The 15,615-nt window shown below is 44.3% G+C and overlaps 2 protein-coding genes across 15 annotated transcripts in view; one reads left to right on the plus strand and one right to left on the minus strand.

Annotated features, from left to right (window-relative positions):
* The window catches only part of LOC139361333 (disco-interacting protein 2 homolog C-like), a 205,344-nt gene that overhangs the window by 164,530 nt on the left and 25,199 nt on the right, over positions 1-15,615 (plus strand). For 2 of the 9 annotated variants that reach the window (XR_011618876.1, XR_011618873.1), the window contains exon 3: positions 171-1,317. The exons of 4 other annotated variants lie outside the window; for them this stretch is intronic. Coding sequence is in view for 2 of the 5 variants with exons in the window: in XM_071089963.1 (XP_070946064.1) it covers positions 377-525 (149 nt within the window). In the remaining 3 variants the exon portion in view is untranslated. Of the gene's footprint in view, positions 1-170; positions 1,318-4,159; positions 4,665-15,615 lie in introns of those variants that run through there. 3 more of the 9 variants (XM_071089963.1, XR_011618879.1, XM_071089962.1) reach the window with 3 other exon arrangements.
* LOC139361332 (disco-interacting protein 2 homolog C-like) overlaps positions 1-15,615 on the minus strand; it is an 87,827-nt gene that overhangs the window by 47,203 nt on the left and 25,009 nt on the right. The window contains exon 4 of one of the 6 annotated variants that reach the window (XM_071089961.1): positions 8,045-13,279. The exons of 4 other annotated variants lie outside the window; for them this stretch is intronic. In XM_071089961.1, coding sequence (XP_070946062.1) covers positions 13,221-13,279 — 59 coding nt within the window. In that variant the 3' untranslated portion in view covers positions 8,045-13,220. Of the gene's footprint in view, positions 1-8,044; positions 13,280-14,687; positions 14,782-15,615 lie in introns of those variants that run through there. One more of the 6 variants, XM_071089960.1, reaches the window with a different exon arrangement.

The raw sequence follows: 15,615 nt of genomic DNA on the forward strand, positions 1-15,615 counted from the left end.
AGTCATGGTGCAGAAATGCAGATTTTGTGAACCAGAAGTCCGAAAACAGTGTATGAAAAGTAACATTATGTATCTGTATAAATACACATTTTTAAGTTTTCATCAAGATTCATACATACGATACATACCAGTAAAATCTCACACAGTTTTATTCATTTAATTCCTTGTAGGGAAAAGGGAAGAGTTCGTAACCCTCCGGGTGGAATTGGACTTTTCTTCTGATTAGGCTGGTGCATGCGTGTTCTCAAATCTTCAGATAAGTGTGCTATATTGTTGGATTGTTTTAGAACAAGCGAATTGGACAGTTTAGGCAGCTACCCGAATCAGGTCATAAACTTTGCCTGCAAGGTGCCAGCTAGTATTTTAGTTCCTGCAGGCCATAAGGTCTCTCACAACCACTCAACTCTGCCCTCTGCCATGGGCGATAGCAAATGCGTATGGCTGTGTACCCAGAAAACTTTATTTACAAGAACAACGGACCAGATTTGGTGCACGGACCTGCCAACCCCTGATCTAAATTACTGAAGGTAATAGCCAATTTATATTTCTGCTATATAATACTGCTTTTCTTTAATCTTGAATTTTACATAGCTACCCTAATTCTCCATTTTCTCTGCCCAAATAATTATAAACTACATTACATGATCTTCACACCCAAGTAAAGCAGAAAGTTTAGTTATCCAGATACTTGTTAGACACGGATTGAACCTATGCTATTTGGTGTTTAGTTTCTATGATTTTGATTCCAACATTATTCATGCCGTTGTTGCAAGCTTGTCTTCTCAAAGGACCTGAATCGCCTTACATCCCACGTTGAAGCTACATATACAACATTTGGGGGAGTATTTTTACTTCTGAAGTTTAGCTTAGTCTTGGCAAGCAGTGAGACAGAAGAACGTGCCTCAGATTGGAGCTGAGGTCAAGTGTACGTCCACATGACTGCAAGCAGCTCCTGAGTTTCACCTTTACATACCTTTACAAACGAAAGTACTGGAATTTAAAGGACAGAACTTAGAGTGCATCACTTTGGGTTTTCGTTGCTTTTTGTTTTGAGACAAGGTCTTGCTCTGTCACCAAGGTTGGAATTCAGCATCATGATGGCAGCTCTTGGCTCACTGCAGCTGTGACCACCTGGGCTCACGCGGTCCTCCCACTTCAACCTCAGGCAGCTGGGACCCCAGGTGCTCGCCACCACACCCAACTAATTTTTAAGTGTTTGTAGAGACAGGGTGTTCCTATGTTGTTTTTGTTTTTCATTGACACATGACGTGTTCTTCATGTAAAGAACGCAGTGCCAGCCAGGCAAGGGAGTGAATGCCGTGCTAGCAAGTTGTTGACAAGGGAGCCCTTTCTGCCAACGTGCTCCCTTGGGCTCCTCCCTTTCCTTATTTTAATATTAAGCCACAGCACATAATGAAGGGCTGGGCACGATAGCTCATGCCTATAACTCCAGTAATTTGGGAACCCAGGGCAGGTGTATGGCTTGAGCCCAAGGGTTCAAGGTCAGCCTGGACAACATGGCAAAATGTACAGAAATGCCTTTTGTACATCTTGTCTTCACCAAAAGTACAAAAAATTAGCTGAGCCTGGTGGTGTGCACCTGTAGTCCCAGCTACTTGGGAGGCTGAGGTGGGAGAATCACTTGAGCCCAGGAGACAGAGGTTGCTGTCAGCTGAGATGGCACCACTGCACTCCAGCTGGGGCAACAGAACAAGACCCCCATCTCGATAATAAATACAGACTCTTTAGAAATGATTAGGCCAGGCATGGTGGCTCATGCCTCTAACCTCAGCAGTTTGGGAAGCCAAGGCAGGCAGATTGCTTGAGTTCCCAGCATTTGAGACTAGCCTGGGCAACATTCCAAAGCCCATCCCTACAAAACATACAGAAATCAGCCAGGAATGGTGGTGTGTGCCTGTGGTCCCAGCTGCTTGGGAGGCTGGGATGGGAGAATCACCTGGGCTGGGGGAGGTTGAGGCTGCAGGGAGCCATGATCGTGCCACTGCACTCCAGCCTGGGCAACAGAGCTAGACCCTATCTCAAAAAATAAAATGCTTAATCCTGTTTCTTTAGTTTATAATTTGCAAAAACTTATGGAAAAAAATTGCATTTGTATGTGTTCTTTGTGTAACTAACAACATGGACGTAAAAGGATAACCCACTTGAAATATTTTAAACCAAATTTTTGGCATTAACCAGTATGTAAGGCAACAGGCATTTTTCTTGACCACTTGTTATAAGAGAAATGACTTTGAAATGAAAGAAGCATTGCGGTTATTTGCTTATTTCTCGTATTGAATCTAACCGCTGAGAAATGTTACTGGGTCATGCATGATGGATAACTTAATTGTCTGCAAAATATAAAAGAATATTTGAAATGTTATTATTGTGAAATGTTTGGATTTATTTGACTAACATTTTTATATAAACCATAAAGCATCCTTTGTAAATTTTCATCAGGAGTCCTCTTGGTATCACATGGGGCAGTTTTGTAAAATCATAAATGTCAATATCATAAAATTTTTTTACTCCCAGCCTATTTTGTGCTTAGCGATAGTTTGCATGTTTATTACCGTAGTTACTAGGTCCAAATCTTAGCTGCATTTTCTTACCTAGTTTTCTTGGTTGCTGGTAACAGTGTTTAGATCTTACTCAGTTTCATTGCCCTTCAGAGAATGTTCTTGAAGTTTATCTTCTATGAAATGACTGGCTGCTGACCTGGCTCGTAGTTTCTGGAGAAACTCTCATTAGGATTGTGGCAACACTAATATTCTATGGCTGAAACTTTCCTTTAGTTTTCAAATGTAAAGATATAGGAATAATTTGCCAAAACTTGTTCTAGCCATGATGAGGGAACAGGGACTGAAGTCACACATCTGCCACAAACAACTGTAAAGCTGCACAAAACGAATGAGGTGGCTGTTTTTAGTCTGTGACCACAGCTGTGCCAGCCAGAACCTGAGGGCAAGGGCAGGAGAATGAATGAGACGCACCCACAGTACACTTGTCCTCTGGAGTTCACCTGCAGATCGTGGCACCGAGAGCTCAGGTGTGGGCGGAGCATGGCCCTCCTACCAGGTCCAGGAGGGGGAGATTGGAGTGGGTGCAGGATTGGAGCTCTCCACAGATTCACACCAACAGCGAATCCAACCAAGCCTGCCCATGTCACGATGACCCAGCAGTGCCTGTGCTAGCTGCTAAAACAGGAGCTGCAAAGCTTCAGAGGAAGGTTAGGGATCCTGAGTGTGCTCAACAAGTTACCCACAATGTGTAATATTCAGCAAATCATCACTGCATACACAGAGAAACAGGAGGTAGAATCTGTGGTCAAGAAAAAGGCAGTAAAATAGCGCACACACATGCAGGGTGGTCTCTGTCACTCACCACATGCGGCAGCTGAGCACATGAAGTGCGCCCGGTCTGAAGTGGATTTGCTGCGTGAAAGACATGCTAGTTACTATAGAAAATACTGTATTTGTGTATATATGTATATTTTATATATATATATATATATATATATATATATTTTTTTTTTTTTTTTGAGACAGAGTCTTGCTCTGTCGCCCAGGCTGGAGTGCAGTGGCGTGATCTTGGCTCACTGCAAACTCCGCCTCCCGCGTTCATGTTATTCTCCTGCCTCAGCTTCCCAAGTAGCTGGGATTACATGCACCCGCCACAACGCCTGGCTAACTTTTTGTATTTTTAGTAGAGATGGGGTTTCACCGTGTTACCCAGGATGGTCTCGATCTCCTGATCTCGTGATCCACCCGCCTCGGCCTCCCAAAGTGCTGGGATTACAGACTTGAGCCACCGCATCTGGCCTATTTGTATTTCTTATTGAAAGTATAGTATGAGCATTTTGAGTTAAAAATATACTAGTTTATATATTTATATGAGGCTACAAGGAAGGTTTCAAGTTCTATAACAGGACTCTCAATTCTGTTGGAAAGTGCCAGTCTAGATGTCTGATACAGCAGAAAACTGAGTTTTTAAATCTATAATTATAAATATTTAGGGAATCAAAGTACAACGTGTCAGAGAATGAAAACGTTTTAATTCTTGAGCCAGAGGAAGGGCAAACACTTTTCACTATAATGGAGTTGGGGAATTTCAGGTTCCGTACATGATAATCTTGAGAATTGTCACTCCTTCCTCACAGGTAAAAATCTGAGCAACCTGAAAAATCAGCAGTTCTTAAACCTGCAAGAGAAGTGAGGTTACCGGCAAGCCACTGTCTGTAGATTGGCTGGACAGGTAAAGCAGATGAATCACCATACACTGGAGCACAATGCTCCAAGGAACCAAAGCTGGGATTGGAAAGCCTGAACTGGAATTGACAAATTGCTGCAGTGAGCTGTGGCCACGTCTGAGAGTTAAAACCTCCAGGAGGCCTGTGCCTATGGGTCTCATGCTTTTTGTGAATTGTATCATCAGAAGCTCAACCAGGTTCTCGAAGTGTAAATATGAGAGAAAAATCCCCTCATACATACTACAGGGGAAAGAGAATAAGAATCATTTTTCAATATGTGGGTGCACTCTTCACTAGGTCTACCTTCCAGAGAAGCTAGTTAAGTGGAGACTCACCTGGTGGGATTTTATCAGAGCCTTCTGACCTGGGGGAAAGGGAAATACTCAACTCCAACCTCCAGAACTGAAAAGCAAAAAAGAACAGAGTATCCAAGGCACTATGGGACTTCCACAGAGGCATAAAATATGCATAACGGTAATACAAGGGGGAAGAAAGAGGAACAGAAGAACTATTTGTAACAGTAATAGCTGAATTTCCTCAGATTAATGCCAGACACCAAACCAGAGATCCAGGAAGCTCAAACACCTAGATTCTCTTAAATATTGTAATATGTAATATTTAAAATAGTTATAATTACAATGTAATAATACATTTGTGATATTAAATATTACAATTACTTAAAATGCAAACTAGAAACAAATTGTTTCTAAAAACCAAGAAGTGTGGATTCTATAAAGCTGATTTCTTTTCTTCTATTCTTAATTCTAAGCCTTTCAAAGAATAAAGTACTCTCACATTAATAAACGACAGGCGAAACAAATACAAATGAGGCCGCCCTCTGTGACACGGAAGGCCCTATGACCTATTCCACCTCTTCTAACACCAAGTGTGCGGTTTCTCTCACCCTCTCTGGACACCAACTGTGTATTCTACAACTGAATTCAGGTCTGAAATTAGGGCAGACCGCACAGGTCAAGGTCTCAGACCCATGAGACAGCCCCCACTTCACCAATGGCAAGTTTCAGGTCTCCCTGGTTTCTGACCGACCACCTAAAAATCAGGCTTGCCATGTCCTCCTACTTAAGGTCAATAACTTGCCAGACTGGCTCATGGCACCCAGGGCAACACCTTTACCTACTGTCACCAGTTCACTATGAAGGACCTGTGAACAGCCAGATGAAGAGGTGCATTGCTCCAGGCCTGGGGGGCGGGGGCGGGTTGCAAGTGCAAGTGCTTCTGTCCCTGGGGAGTGGGAATACTGCCCTCCCAGAATGTCAAGGTTTTCCCCAACCTGCAAGCTCTCCAACCCCCACCATTTAGGGTTTTCTAGAGGGGTCACTATAGACATGGTTGATGACATCTTTGGCTATTGGGGATTGACTCAGCTCCAGCCCTCTCCCTCCAGGTGAGAGATTGGGTTGGAGACTGACAGATCCAGCCCTCTAGTCTGAACCCCAGACCCACCCTGAGGCTGCCTAAGGGTCCCCCGCTCGCAGGCCTGTCCTGAGTAAACAAAGGCACTCTGACACTCTGAAGATTCCAAGGGTCTTAGACCCTCTGTGCCCAGAACCAGCTGAAGACCAAATAGCTACGTCTCCTTGGATGGTACAATCACAAGCTCTCATCAGCTGACGGTCCGGGACAGGTGTGCTGAGAGAGCTTTGCTGTGGCCCTGTTGCTGGGAATCTTTGTTTTCAATCCTTGCTGGGGCAACAGACGCTTTCTGGTCATTCCCCAAGCTGGCTGAATTTACAGTCTTTTCCGTTTGATTCCGCTGTTCTGGCCCAGTTCTTCTGAAGCCTCTTTCAACATCGTTGCCTCCCCTGGGTGCTGAGATCCTGTGGCCCTCACCCAGCAGGAGACATGGATGCCGGGATCCGGCTACCCTACTTCCAGTTGGATTGTGAAGAAGCCGGCCCTAAGCCTGCCCTTCCTAGGTCTCTTTCATGCCAGAAATGAGACGTTTTATTTGTATTTCATTTTAGGTCGATACGATGACACACACATTGGAGTTGGCCAGTTCACTGGCCAGGCACCTGACTCTTCTGGATAAGAAACAGGCCCCACACTGCCAGGACACAGAAGGGCAGCCTCGGTCCCCACGGGGTCTTGACAGAAAACCACAGCTCCCGCAACTGCAGGAATTCTACAGATTTTCACTTAGAAGAAAATGCCACCCAGGAGTACCCACCCCGATTACTTTTCTCAAAAGTGGTTTTGCAAAGGCTCAGAAGAAAAGTCAGGACACAGGGCGCCAGCCAGCCCCACCTTCCCAAAATCACTGGCCCCGGGGCCACCCACCTGCAATCAAACTGTTAGAGATGGGCTTTTCTTAGCTGTTACCAGAGCAAATATTCCTGGAGAAGCATGCATTCGAGTAGGGTGCCTCTCTCCAGAGGTCCTGGAGAGTGAGGCTTCAGCAAGTCACTGGCCAGGGACCCCGGGAACTTCACAGTTGGGGGGCTGGAGGGTAGAGGGGGCAGAACCCTAACGGTGGGTGAGTTGAAAATGGAAGAGCATTCTTCACCTCAGAGTCTCCTGGGGCCTTTCCCTTCAGGAACTGAAGGGGTGAGGAGGGCTGTGCAGTCTCAGACAGGTGATACCTGGGCTTTGAGAGCCGACGCATCTGTCCCCAGAGCTGGGCAGCCGCCTGCCCAACCCACCCTGTAAGAACTGGAGTCCTTTGTCCCCACCCAGCGCCAGTCTGGGGGTCTGGTGCACACTGTACTTGATCGACCCATCCCATACATGAAGTGCTGATGTCACTTTCGTACTTCAACTGCCCCCCCCAAAGTATACCTTCCGGACATTGGAAAAAAGACAGCCCTTGATGTAGCCCCAAGTCCTCTGCTCTCCATGAAGCTCCTGAGGGCGACTGCAGCATGGCGAGCAGGGAGCCCCGGGCTTCTTGATAAAAGTGTAAAATGAAGCTCTGTCTGAAAGGACCCCCATCTGTTAGATTTGGAAAACATCTAAAGGCCGTTTGCTTTTCACAATGACTAGACTCTTAGGAATGTATTCTAAGGAAAGGCAGAAGATATGGAGAAACAAATTCAAGAATATTCTTTGCAGCAATAGCCAGGGAGGAAGGGAGGGAGAGAGAAGAAAGAAAGAGAGGAAAAGGGGAACAGAGAAACAGGCAGACGAGACAGACAAGAGAAACAGAGACAGAGAGCGCACCTAGCTCCTTTTCAACTTGACCTCCTGGGAGAATCTAGCAGGATAATAGAATCCTCAGCACACTCTTGTACTGGGGCAGCAAAGTTTCCCAAACTACAAGGTAACAAATGCTAAGACTGGAGAAGCTGTGCACGTTCTTTTCCAGCTCCTTTTTGCAGCATCAGCAGAATGGGGCAGGTTGCTGCGTTCATTCTAAAAATCAAAACTGCAAAGGAACCAGCTGCAGAGATGGGGGTGGGAAGGCAGATGTTCTCTTGCTGACTGAGCTCACGCCCCGGAGAGCGCCAGCGCCTAACGCCCCCTCCACAGGTTCCACGGAGGACACAGGAGAGAGTGCGGCCATGTGAAGAGCAGCCTCACATTTCTAAGGCTCCCTCTCTCTATGAGCTGTATCCCATGAGTCCTGCTCGCTCCCCTCGGTCCCGATGCCCTAGCCGTCAGCATCTCTGCCAATCTTCATGAAAGAGCCTGTTGCACCGCAGTCCAGCAGGGCCACAATATTCAGAATGAAAATTGTAATGATCACTCTTCTGACTGCAAAATCCCAAGAGTCAGAGAACTTCTCTCACTAAAGGAAAGGGGCAGGGCAGGGCGGGGCAGGGCAGGGGGGGCGGGGCGGGGCGAGCTGGACAGAGAGAAGCTGCCCTGGCTGTTGGGTGCTGAAAACTGTGACACCGCCTGGCACCAGCGATGAGGGACTCACGCTCGACCCCAGAGGCGGCTCGTCCACGAATAACAAGGGGCCACCGTGGGTCTCCCTCAAGCTTCCAGCTGTCGGGAAATCTTATCTAATCACCCACCTTGCCATGCTACCTGCTCACCTGCATTCTGTAGAAGTAGTAACGCATCATTCACGTCCCAGCAGGCCAAGTGCGCAGGAAAATGAGGCCAACAAGTAGAAAACCATGACCGTAGAAGGCAATGGCACGTGAACTGAGCTTTCTGGGTTGTGTGTCCTTGTGGTGATAAACACAGTCCTAACTGAGCTGAACACCAGAATGAAAACGAACCGTCCTCCGTGCTGAAGGCGGAAGAGGTGTGCTTGGCTATCCGCAGTGCCTGCCTGTTTGGGCGGTGATTACTGCAGGTCACACGTGCTGTACAGGAGGAGGGCAGTGAACTCTGGAGCCAGGCTGGCCGGGTGCAAGTCCCAGCTCCATGGCCAGCTCTGTGATCTGGGACAATTCACCTATGTCCTCTGCCTCTCGGTTTCCTCCTCTGTAAAAGGGGGGTAATAGTCGCATCTATCTGAAAGGGCTTTGTGAGAATTAAACGACCTTGTAAATGTAAGGGGCTGAGAACAGTATCTGTTCTTGGTGAGCAGAAGGATGACCAGGAGGTGACCAGCAAAATACCCCTTTCGAAGCCTCAATACTGTTCCGTAGTGAGCAAAGACACAGCTCCTCTACGGACGAAGCCATTAATAGTCGATCCTGGCAGGCAGAGTGCAGATTCCTTCGAATCAGAAATTTGAACTCTGGCCAACGACTGCTGTACTGCTTGAGTAAATCTTAGGATTTGTTAATGGTAAAGTAGTCTACAAAAACAAACAGTCTGAAGGAGTTTGAGAGGGTGTGGGCTCAGCTGCAACCTCTCCTCCCAAGGCTGTTGGTCAACAACATCTCCAGCCCTGTGGAAAGACAGCGGCAGTGAAGAAAATGTCGGACAAACATTTGGTGTGTTTGTACACTTCTGCCAGAAATCCTAAATGCTTTGCATGTTTCAGCTAATAATTCATTAAAATGGATTATGCTGACCATTTTATAACCTACTTCACTGCTCTCCTGTCTAAATCCATCCCTTTGTGACACATTTTTTACACTTGGCTCATTTTTTCAATTGTGTTTGCTGTCTTACCCCCATGTAAAGGATAAACGTGCATGTTTATGTTGATTTGACTGAGACAGCTAATGCTACATATGTCTCTGTTCCTTGAAAGTTGACTTGTGATGGTGTCATTTAAGTCTCTTCTTTTTCCCCTTGAGTCAGCAAAATATTCCATGTTCCTTTGAGCAAAACTTGCTCACTAGTGTTATGGAGGGTATAAAAGCAAATGGAATAAGTTTCCTGCCTTCAGGAGGATTGAAATCTCAAAGTCGGTATGACAGCATGGATGGGAGTCAGCTCAGTTTGCAGCTTTTAAAACATGTTGGAATCTTTCCTGACATGGAAGTAAAAATAGCAATCTTGACAAAATTGTGATGACTACAGACGTGTACCTAACCTCTTATTTACCGCCTCCCGATAGAAGATATTGTAACTCATCCCATTTGAGAGCAGGTGGTGATCACCCCATCCTGTGAGATTCAAGTATAATAATTATCTGGAATCCCCCATCTGCAGGCGAGGAAGACCCAGCAGCCCTCACAATGTCTTCTGGAAACTGGATTTTGTTTGAAGGGTGAACTGACTCCAAGTTTCTTCTGTTTTCACGTATTGTCCTTCCTACGTGTCTCCTGGGGTTTTTCCCTACCTCCCAATCTACATTAACCTGATGGTAACAGCCAGCTATGTTTTCTAGAATTCCCCTAAATGGACTCATGCCAAATACTGAATACAGTAGATTGGGAGGGTTCATTAAATCACGATAGAGCATCCTAAAGAAGGAAAGTAGACACCTTTGTTCTTAAAGGGTCTTCAGCCATCCCACCCTGGAAAAGGTTGCTGATTGTCTCTTCTCCTCAGGCAGTCTTGTTACTATGCATCTTTTTTTTTTTTTTTTTTTTTTTTTTTTTTTTTTTTTTGAGATGAAGTCTCGCTCTGTCACTCAGGCTGGAGTGCAGTGTCATGATCTTGGCTCACTGCAAACTCCATCTCCCAGGTTCAAGTGATTCTCCTGCCTCAGCCTCCCGAGTAGCTGGACTACAGGTATGTGCCACCACACCCAGCTAATTTTTGTATTTTTGGTAGAGACAGGGGTTCACAATATTGGTCAGACTGGTCTTGAACTCTTGACCTCGTGATTCATCCACGTTGGCTTCCCAATGTGCTGGGATTACAGGCGTGAGTCACCGCACCCGGCCTCCATCACTTTTTATGCCTCGTCTTCATCCTTACAGCTTCTCCTTCCTAGGGGCCTCAACTCCCAACCCCGGAGTACGGGTCACAACTGTCCATCTTCATGTAACACAGCTTAATTCCCCTTCTCCTCCCCACCGTGCCCTATGGGCTGCTTTTCTACAACCAGAATGGAGACCCAGGGAGAGCTGCTAAACTAAGACAGTTCTCACCCCTGGGAGAAAAATCTACTTCCCAGTTCTCAGTCCTGCTAAACTATTGTTGAGATAAAGAAGGACCATGATAAATCCTATTGGCTAAGAGAAGAACGTTCTCCAGGTTGCCGTAGGATAAGATAGGAGGTGACAGAATCTGCAGCCATTTGGTCGAATATGTGATATGTGAGTCATTCTGAGGAATACGTTAAAATTCTGTAGTCAGATCTTTCAAAATGGTATTTCCAGTAGAGGGAATAATGTAACAAAAAACCCAGGCAGAAAACAAATAAGTGTGTGTGGAGAAGAACAATAATGTGATGTGAACGAAGGGTTCGGTGTCATGAGTGAGAAATGGCTGACCGAAAGTAGGCAGATGCAGAGAGGAAAATACCACGGGAAAGCTGAACATCACATTAAGTGATTTCGGTGATTCTGCCTGCAGTGCAAATATTTTGGGCTCTGAAGTGAAGTCATCAAAAGGTTTACGTCTGTAATGGAGGATTGGTCTAGATAGCCTTTCAGATCCCACTCGGCTTTGAGATCCTTGATTCCGGGTCACACCTGCGGGTCTGGAGGGCAGTTCTGCAGGGTCATGAAGGAAGGATTCCAGGAGGCTGGAACACGAAGGACATTCAGGTGACCACATCAAGAGATCAAGTGGGGTAACAAGAGCCTGAACTAAAAGGAATGCAGTGTAAATATGAAGAAGAAAGAGGAAATGGGAAACTGATTAGAAACGATAAGTAGAGAAAAAGGGGAACGTGTGATTCCAAGGTTTAGAACAGTATTTGTAAGTTACAGTCCCACAACTTCTTGCATAAACAGGATCTAAGAGAGTCATTTTAAGAAGAATAGCAAACTTCCAAGTTCCACTGAAAGACACCAGCATCTCTGTGGAGTGAATTGGGGAAAGAGAATGAAGAAGTCTGTTCAACTTTTAGACCCACAAAATGTGAATTGAATTGCATGAGTGACAACAATGTGAAGATATTTAACAGGAGCTCTTTTTTCTCTTTTTGGCCTACGGTATTTAATCCTTCTATCATCATTATCGTCCTTTCTCTAATTTAATGTCTCTGAACCTTTATTCAAAAATCCACTATGTATATGTAACGTGTTTGTGAGATTATTACTAGACCCTCTAGGAGGTTTCATTAACCCAGTTTTCTCTTATTATAGCAATACCACACTATCTTTATAGTTCAGGTAAGTCCTCCACCGTTTTTTTCCAAGTTGCCTTAGCTCTTTTGGGTTCTTTAAATTTCCGGACATATTTTGGAATCCGCTAGTTCATTTCTACTGAAAATAAAAATAAAAATAAAATCATGCTGGGATTTTGATTGGAATTGCATTAAACCTCTGATCCACAAGCGCAGAACTGACATCTTAACAATATTGAGCCTGCTGATCCATGAACAGAGTATATCACTTCATTTATTTAGTTCTTTAATTTATCTCAGCATCACTGCCTGCTTTTCAGTGTATAGATCTTACACATCTTTTGTCAGATTTAGTCTGAAGGATTTCATGTTTTGATGTGCTATAAATAAGATTGCTTTGTAAATTTCCATTTCCAATTATTTCTTTGCCAGTGTATGAAGAAATAAATATTGCTTATGTGTTTAGCTTGTATCTTGCAAACTTTCCAAACTCACTTATTAGTAAGTAATTTATTATTATTAGTTTTAGTGGCTTTTTGTGATTTCAGCAGATTTTCCACACAGGTGATCATGTCACCTGCAGATACAGATAGTTTTAAATCTTATTTTCTAATAAGGGTGCATTTTATATATTTCAACTTGCCTTATTGCACTGACTAGACTCCAAAAATAATGCTGAAAAGCAGTGAGAAAAAAGTCATCAGGTGGGATGGTAAATACAGCCCTTGTTCTTCCATTTTGACCTGAAGCACCCAGTGTGATCATTTTCTCCTTTGATTTTTCTGAGGACTTTTTGTTTCCTTTTTTTCCTTTATTTTTTAAAAACACACTTTATCTTTTAGGCAGTTTCACGTTCACAGAAAAATTGAGGGAAAGGTGCAGAGAGTCCTTCTATATGCCTTCCCTTCCCCCACGTGCACAGCCTCCCCCACTAACAACACTCCTGCCCAGAAGGAGCATTTGTAATAATGGAAGGACCTACATTGACATATTGTCACCCAGAGTCCACAGGTTACATGAGGGCTCTGTCTTGGTGCTGGTTCTATGGGTTTGAACAAATATGTCATGACATGTGTCCACCGTGATAGCATCGTACAGAGCAGTTGCACTAAAATCCTAAAAATCTCCGTGTTCACCTTATCATCTCTCCCTCTTCCCAACACCTGAGAACCACGAATATTTTCACTCCATAGTCTGGCCTTTTTCGGAATGTCCTTTAGTTGGAAGCTTACAGTATTTCAGAATGTCCTTTAGTTGGAAGCTTACGGTATTTAGTCTTTTCCGATGGGCCTCTTTTGTGTAGCCGTGCATGTTTAAAGTTCCTACGTGTCTTTTCATGGCTTGACAGCTCACTTCCTTTCAGTGCTAAAGAATATTCCATTGTTTGGATATATCACAGGTTATTTATCCACTCACCTAGTGAAGAACATTTTGGTTTCTTCGTTGCCTCCAAGTTTGAGCAATTATGAATAAAGCTGGAATAAAATTAGCAATTATGATTAAAGCTTCTATAAATGTCCACGTGCAGGTTTTTCTGTGAACACAAGTTTTCAACTCCTTTGGATAAATACCGAAGAGTGCAATTGCTGGATCACATGTTAAGAGGATATCTCGTGCCCATCAATGATACACTGGATATACAAAATGTGGCACGTATATACCACGGAATACTATGCAACCATAAAAAAGAATGGGTTCCTGTCCTTTACAGGGACATGGATGAAGCTGGAAGCCATCATTCTCAGCAAACTAAAAGAGGAACAGAAAACCAACCACCACATGTTCTCATAAGTGGGAGTTGTACAATGAGATCACATGGACACAGGGAGGGGAACGACACACACGGGGGCCTCTTGGGGGGTGGGGGCAAGAGGAGGGAGAGCATTAGGACAAATACTTCATGCATGCAGGGCTTAAAACTTAGATGGGTTGACAGGTGCAGCAAACCACCATGGCACATGTATACCTATGTAACAGACCTGCACATGTATCCAAGAACTTAAAGTAAAATTTAAAAATAATAAATAGGGAGTATAGTTTGGTAAGACAATGTGATAATTTTACAAACACAAAACATGTCATACCCACTTCCCCACCTCCCTCAAGTGCTTTCAACAGCATCCTATTGCTGTTATTAAAAGAATAAAGCATCTACCATCATCTCCCAGCCCCTGCCTGCCTGCCTTCATTCTTGTCTTGTGCCACTTTCTCCCGTGTTTACTTCCTTGAACGTGCCTGATTCCTGCTGCAAGAGGCATTCTGCACGCACCCCCATCTCTGTTCAGACCGTGGTGTCCCTACACTCCACCCCCCTCAACAATCAACCTCTACTTCTCTCCAGACTGCAAGGGGATCATACTTTCCAGAATGCATCGGTTTTCTACCTCTCATCCCAAGATACGCCAGATTCTTTTACAGCATAAATTTAGAGAATCCCGCTTCCCTTTCTTTGGTGCGCTTTCCTCAATTCTTCATCAGAAACCCATTAGAGTGATTGTCATATTAGTGCCCATTCTCCCCATCAGGCCGCAGGTTCGTGAGAGCAGGGGCCACGGCCATGTTGGTGAACCACGGTATTCTCAGTGACTATCCATGTGTTTAGAAAGTATTTGCTGAATGAGTAAATGGGTCTGCAGTTCCAACCAAAGCTAGAAGCTTGACTTTGGAAGAATGAAAGTAGATAACATTTCCAAAGCAGACCCCATAGCATGAGAAAAGAAGGGAAGAATGGAGGCAGAGCTGAAGGATGAATATCGGCACAGGAGTAGGTGAGAGTTCCAGAAATGCTGGGTTTTCACGTGTTTTTATTTACCTCATATCTGTGTTTCCATCTCTGTGTAGCGTGACTGTCACATCCCTCTCTATTACTACATTTCTTTACTGACAAGGACAGAGGTGGTGCATTGGACACACTACTAACCAGCATACTCTCTCGGACTTGCAAGGAAATGTAGAGAAAACAATCTAGAAATGGTATCTCAGAAGAAAAAAATATCAAAAATATGAGAATAAATGTGGGAAAAAAATCAATGTTTAAAGACAACTTCTCAACATATTTAGGTATCTCTGGGACTTAAAATTTCATCAGGACTCCCCACACTTCTTTCTTTTTACATTGCTCTGTGTGTGTGTGTGTGTGTGTGTGTGTGTATTCAACAGAAATCTACAAAAAAAAAAAAAAGAATGCTATTGCTAGAATAATGCTACTACAGCGGAGAAAAATGTAATCTTTTCTTCCACCCATCTTAGCTTCATTGGTTGGGGTTCCTATAACAAAAGACAGATGAACCCCCAAAAAAGCAAGCGGAGGCTTATTAGCATGTATATTTCATATACACATGGGAGATACACAGGGAATGAGGGAATCTCAAAGAGACAGCTCAGACCTTTCTTTTATGTAACATCTTCAACAAGGATAATAAATGTTTCTAGAAGTGCCAAGACAAAGTAAAAGGACTTTGGGTCATTGGGGGCAACAAATTGTGGGAAGGCCAATAAATGATAGATTTTTGTGTAAATTCCTCTGGTGCTGTTTCCTGAATAAGGGTCTGAAGTTGTCTACAGAGATTGACCTGCGTCCTTTCTGGCAGAGAGGGGAGAAAGGGCACTTTTGTCTTTGTATAATATGATTATGTTGTGTGCTTTTCAGAAACTAGAGGGAAGGCCAGAGCGCTTCTTAATTGCTTTCAGCTCAAAATATTTTAGCATGGCGTGTTGTATTCTCTGCACTGTTCCTGCTGCAGATATCTCTAAAGGCATCAGTCGCATCCACAGCACTACTTGTGGGGAAATATTGAGCAGAACTGGAATC

The sequence above is a fragment of the Macaca nemestrina genome, unplaced genomic scaffold, assembly GCF_043159975.1.
Source record: "Macaca nemestrina isolate mMacNem1 unplaced genomic scaffold, mMacNem.hap1 Scaffold_43, whole genome shotgun sequence".
Classification (NCBI taxonomy): Eukaryota; Metazoa; Chordata; class Mammalia; order Primates; family Cercopithecidae; genus Macaca; species Macaca nemestrina.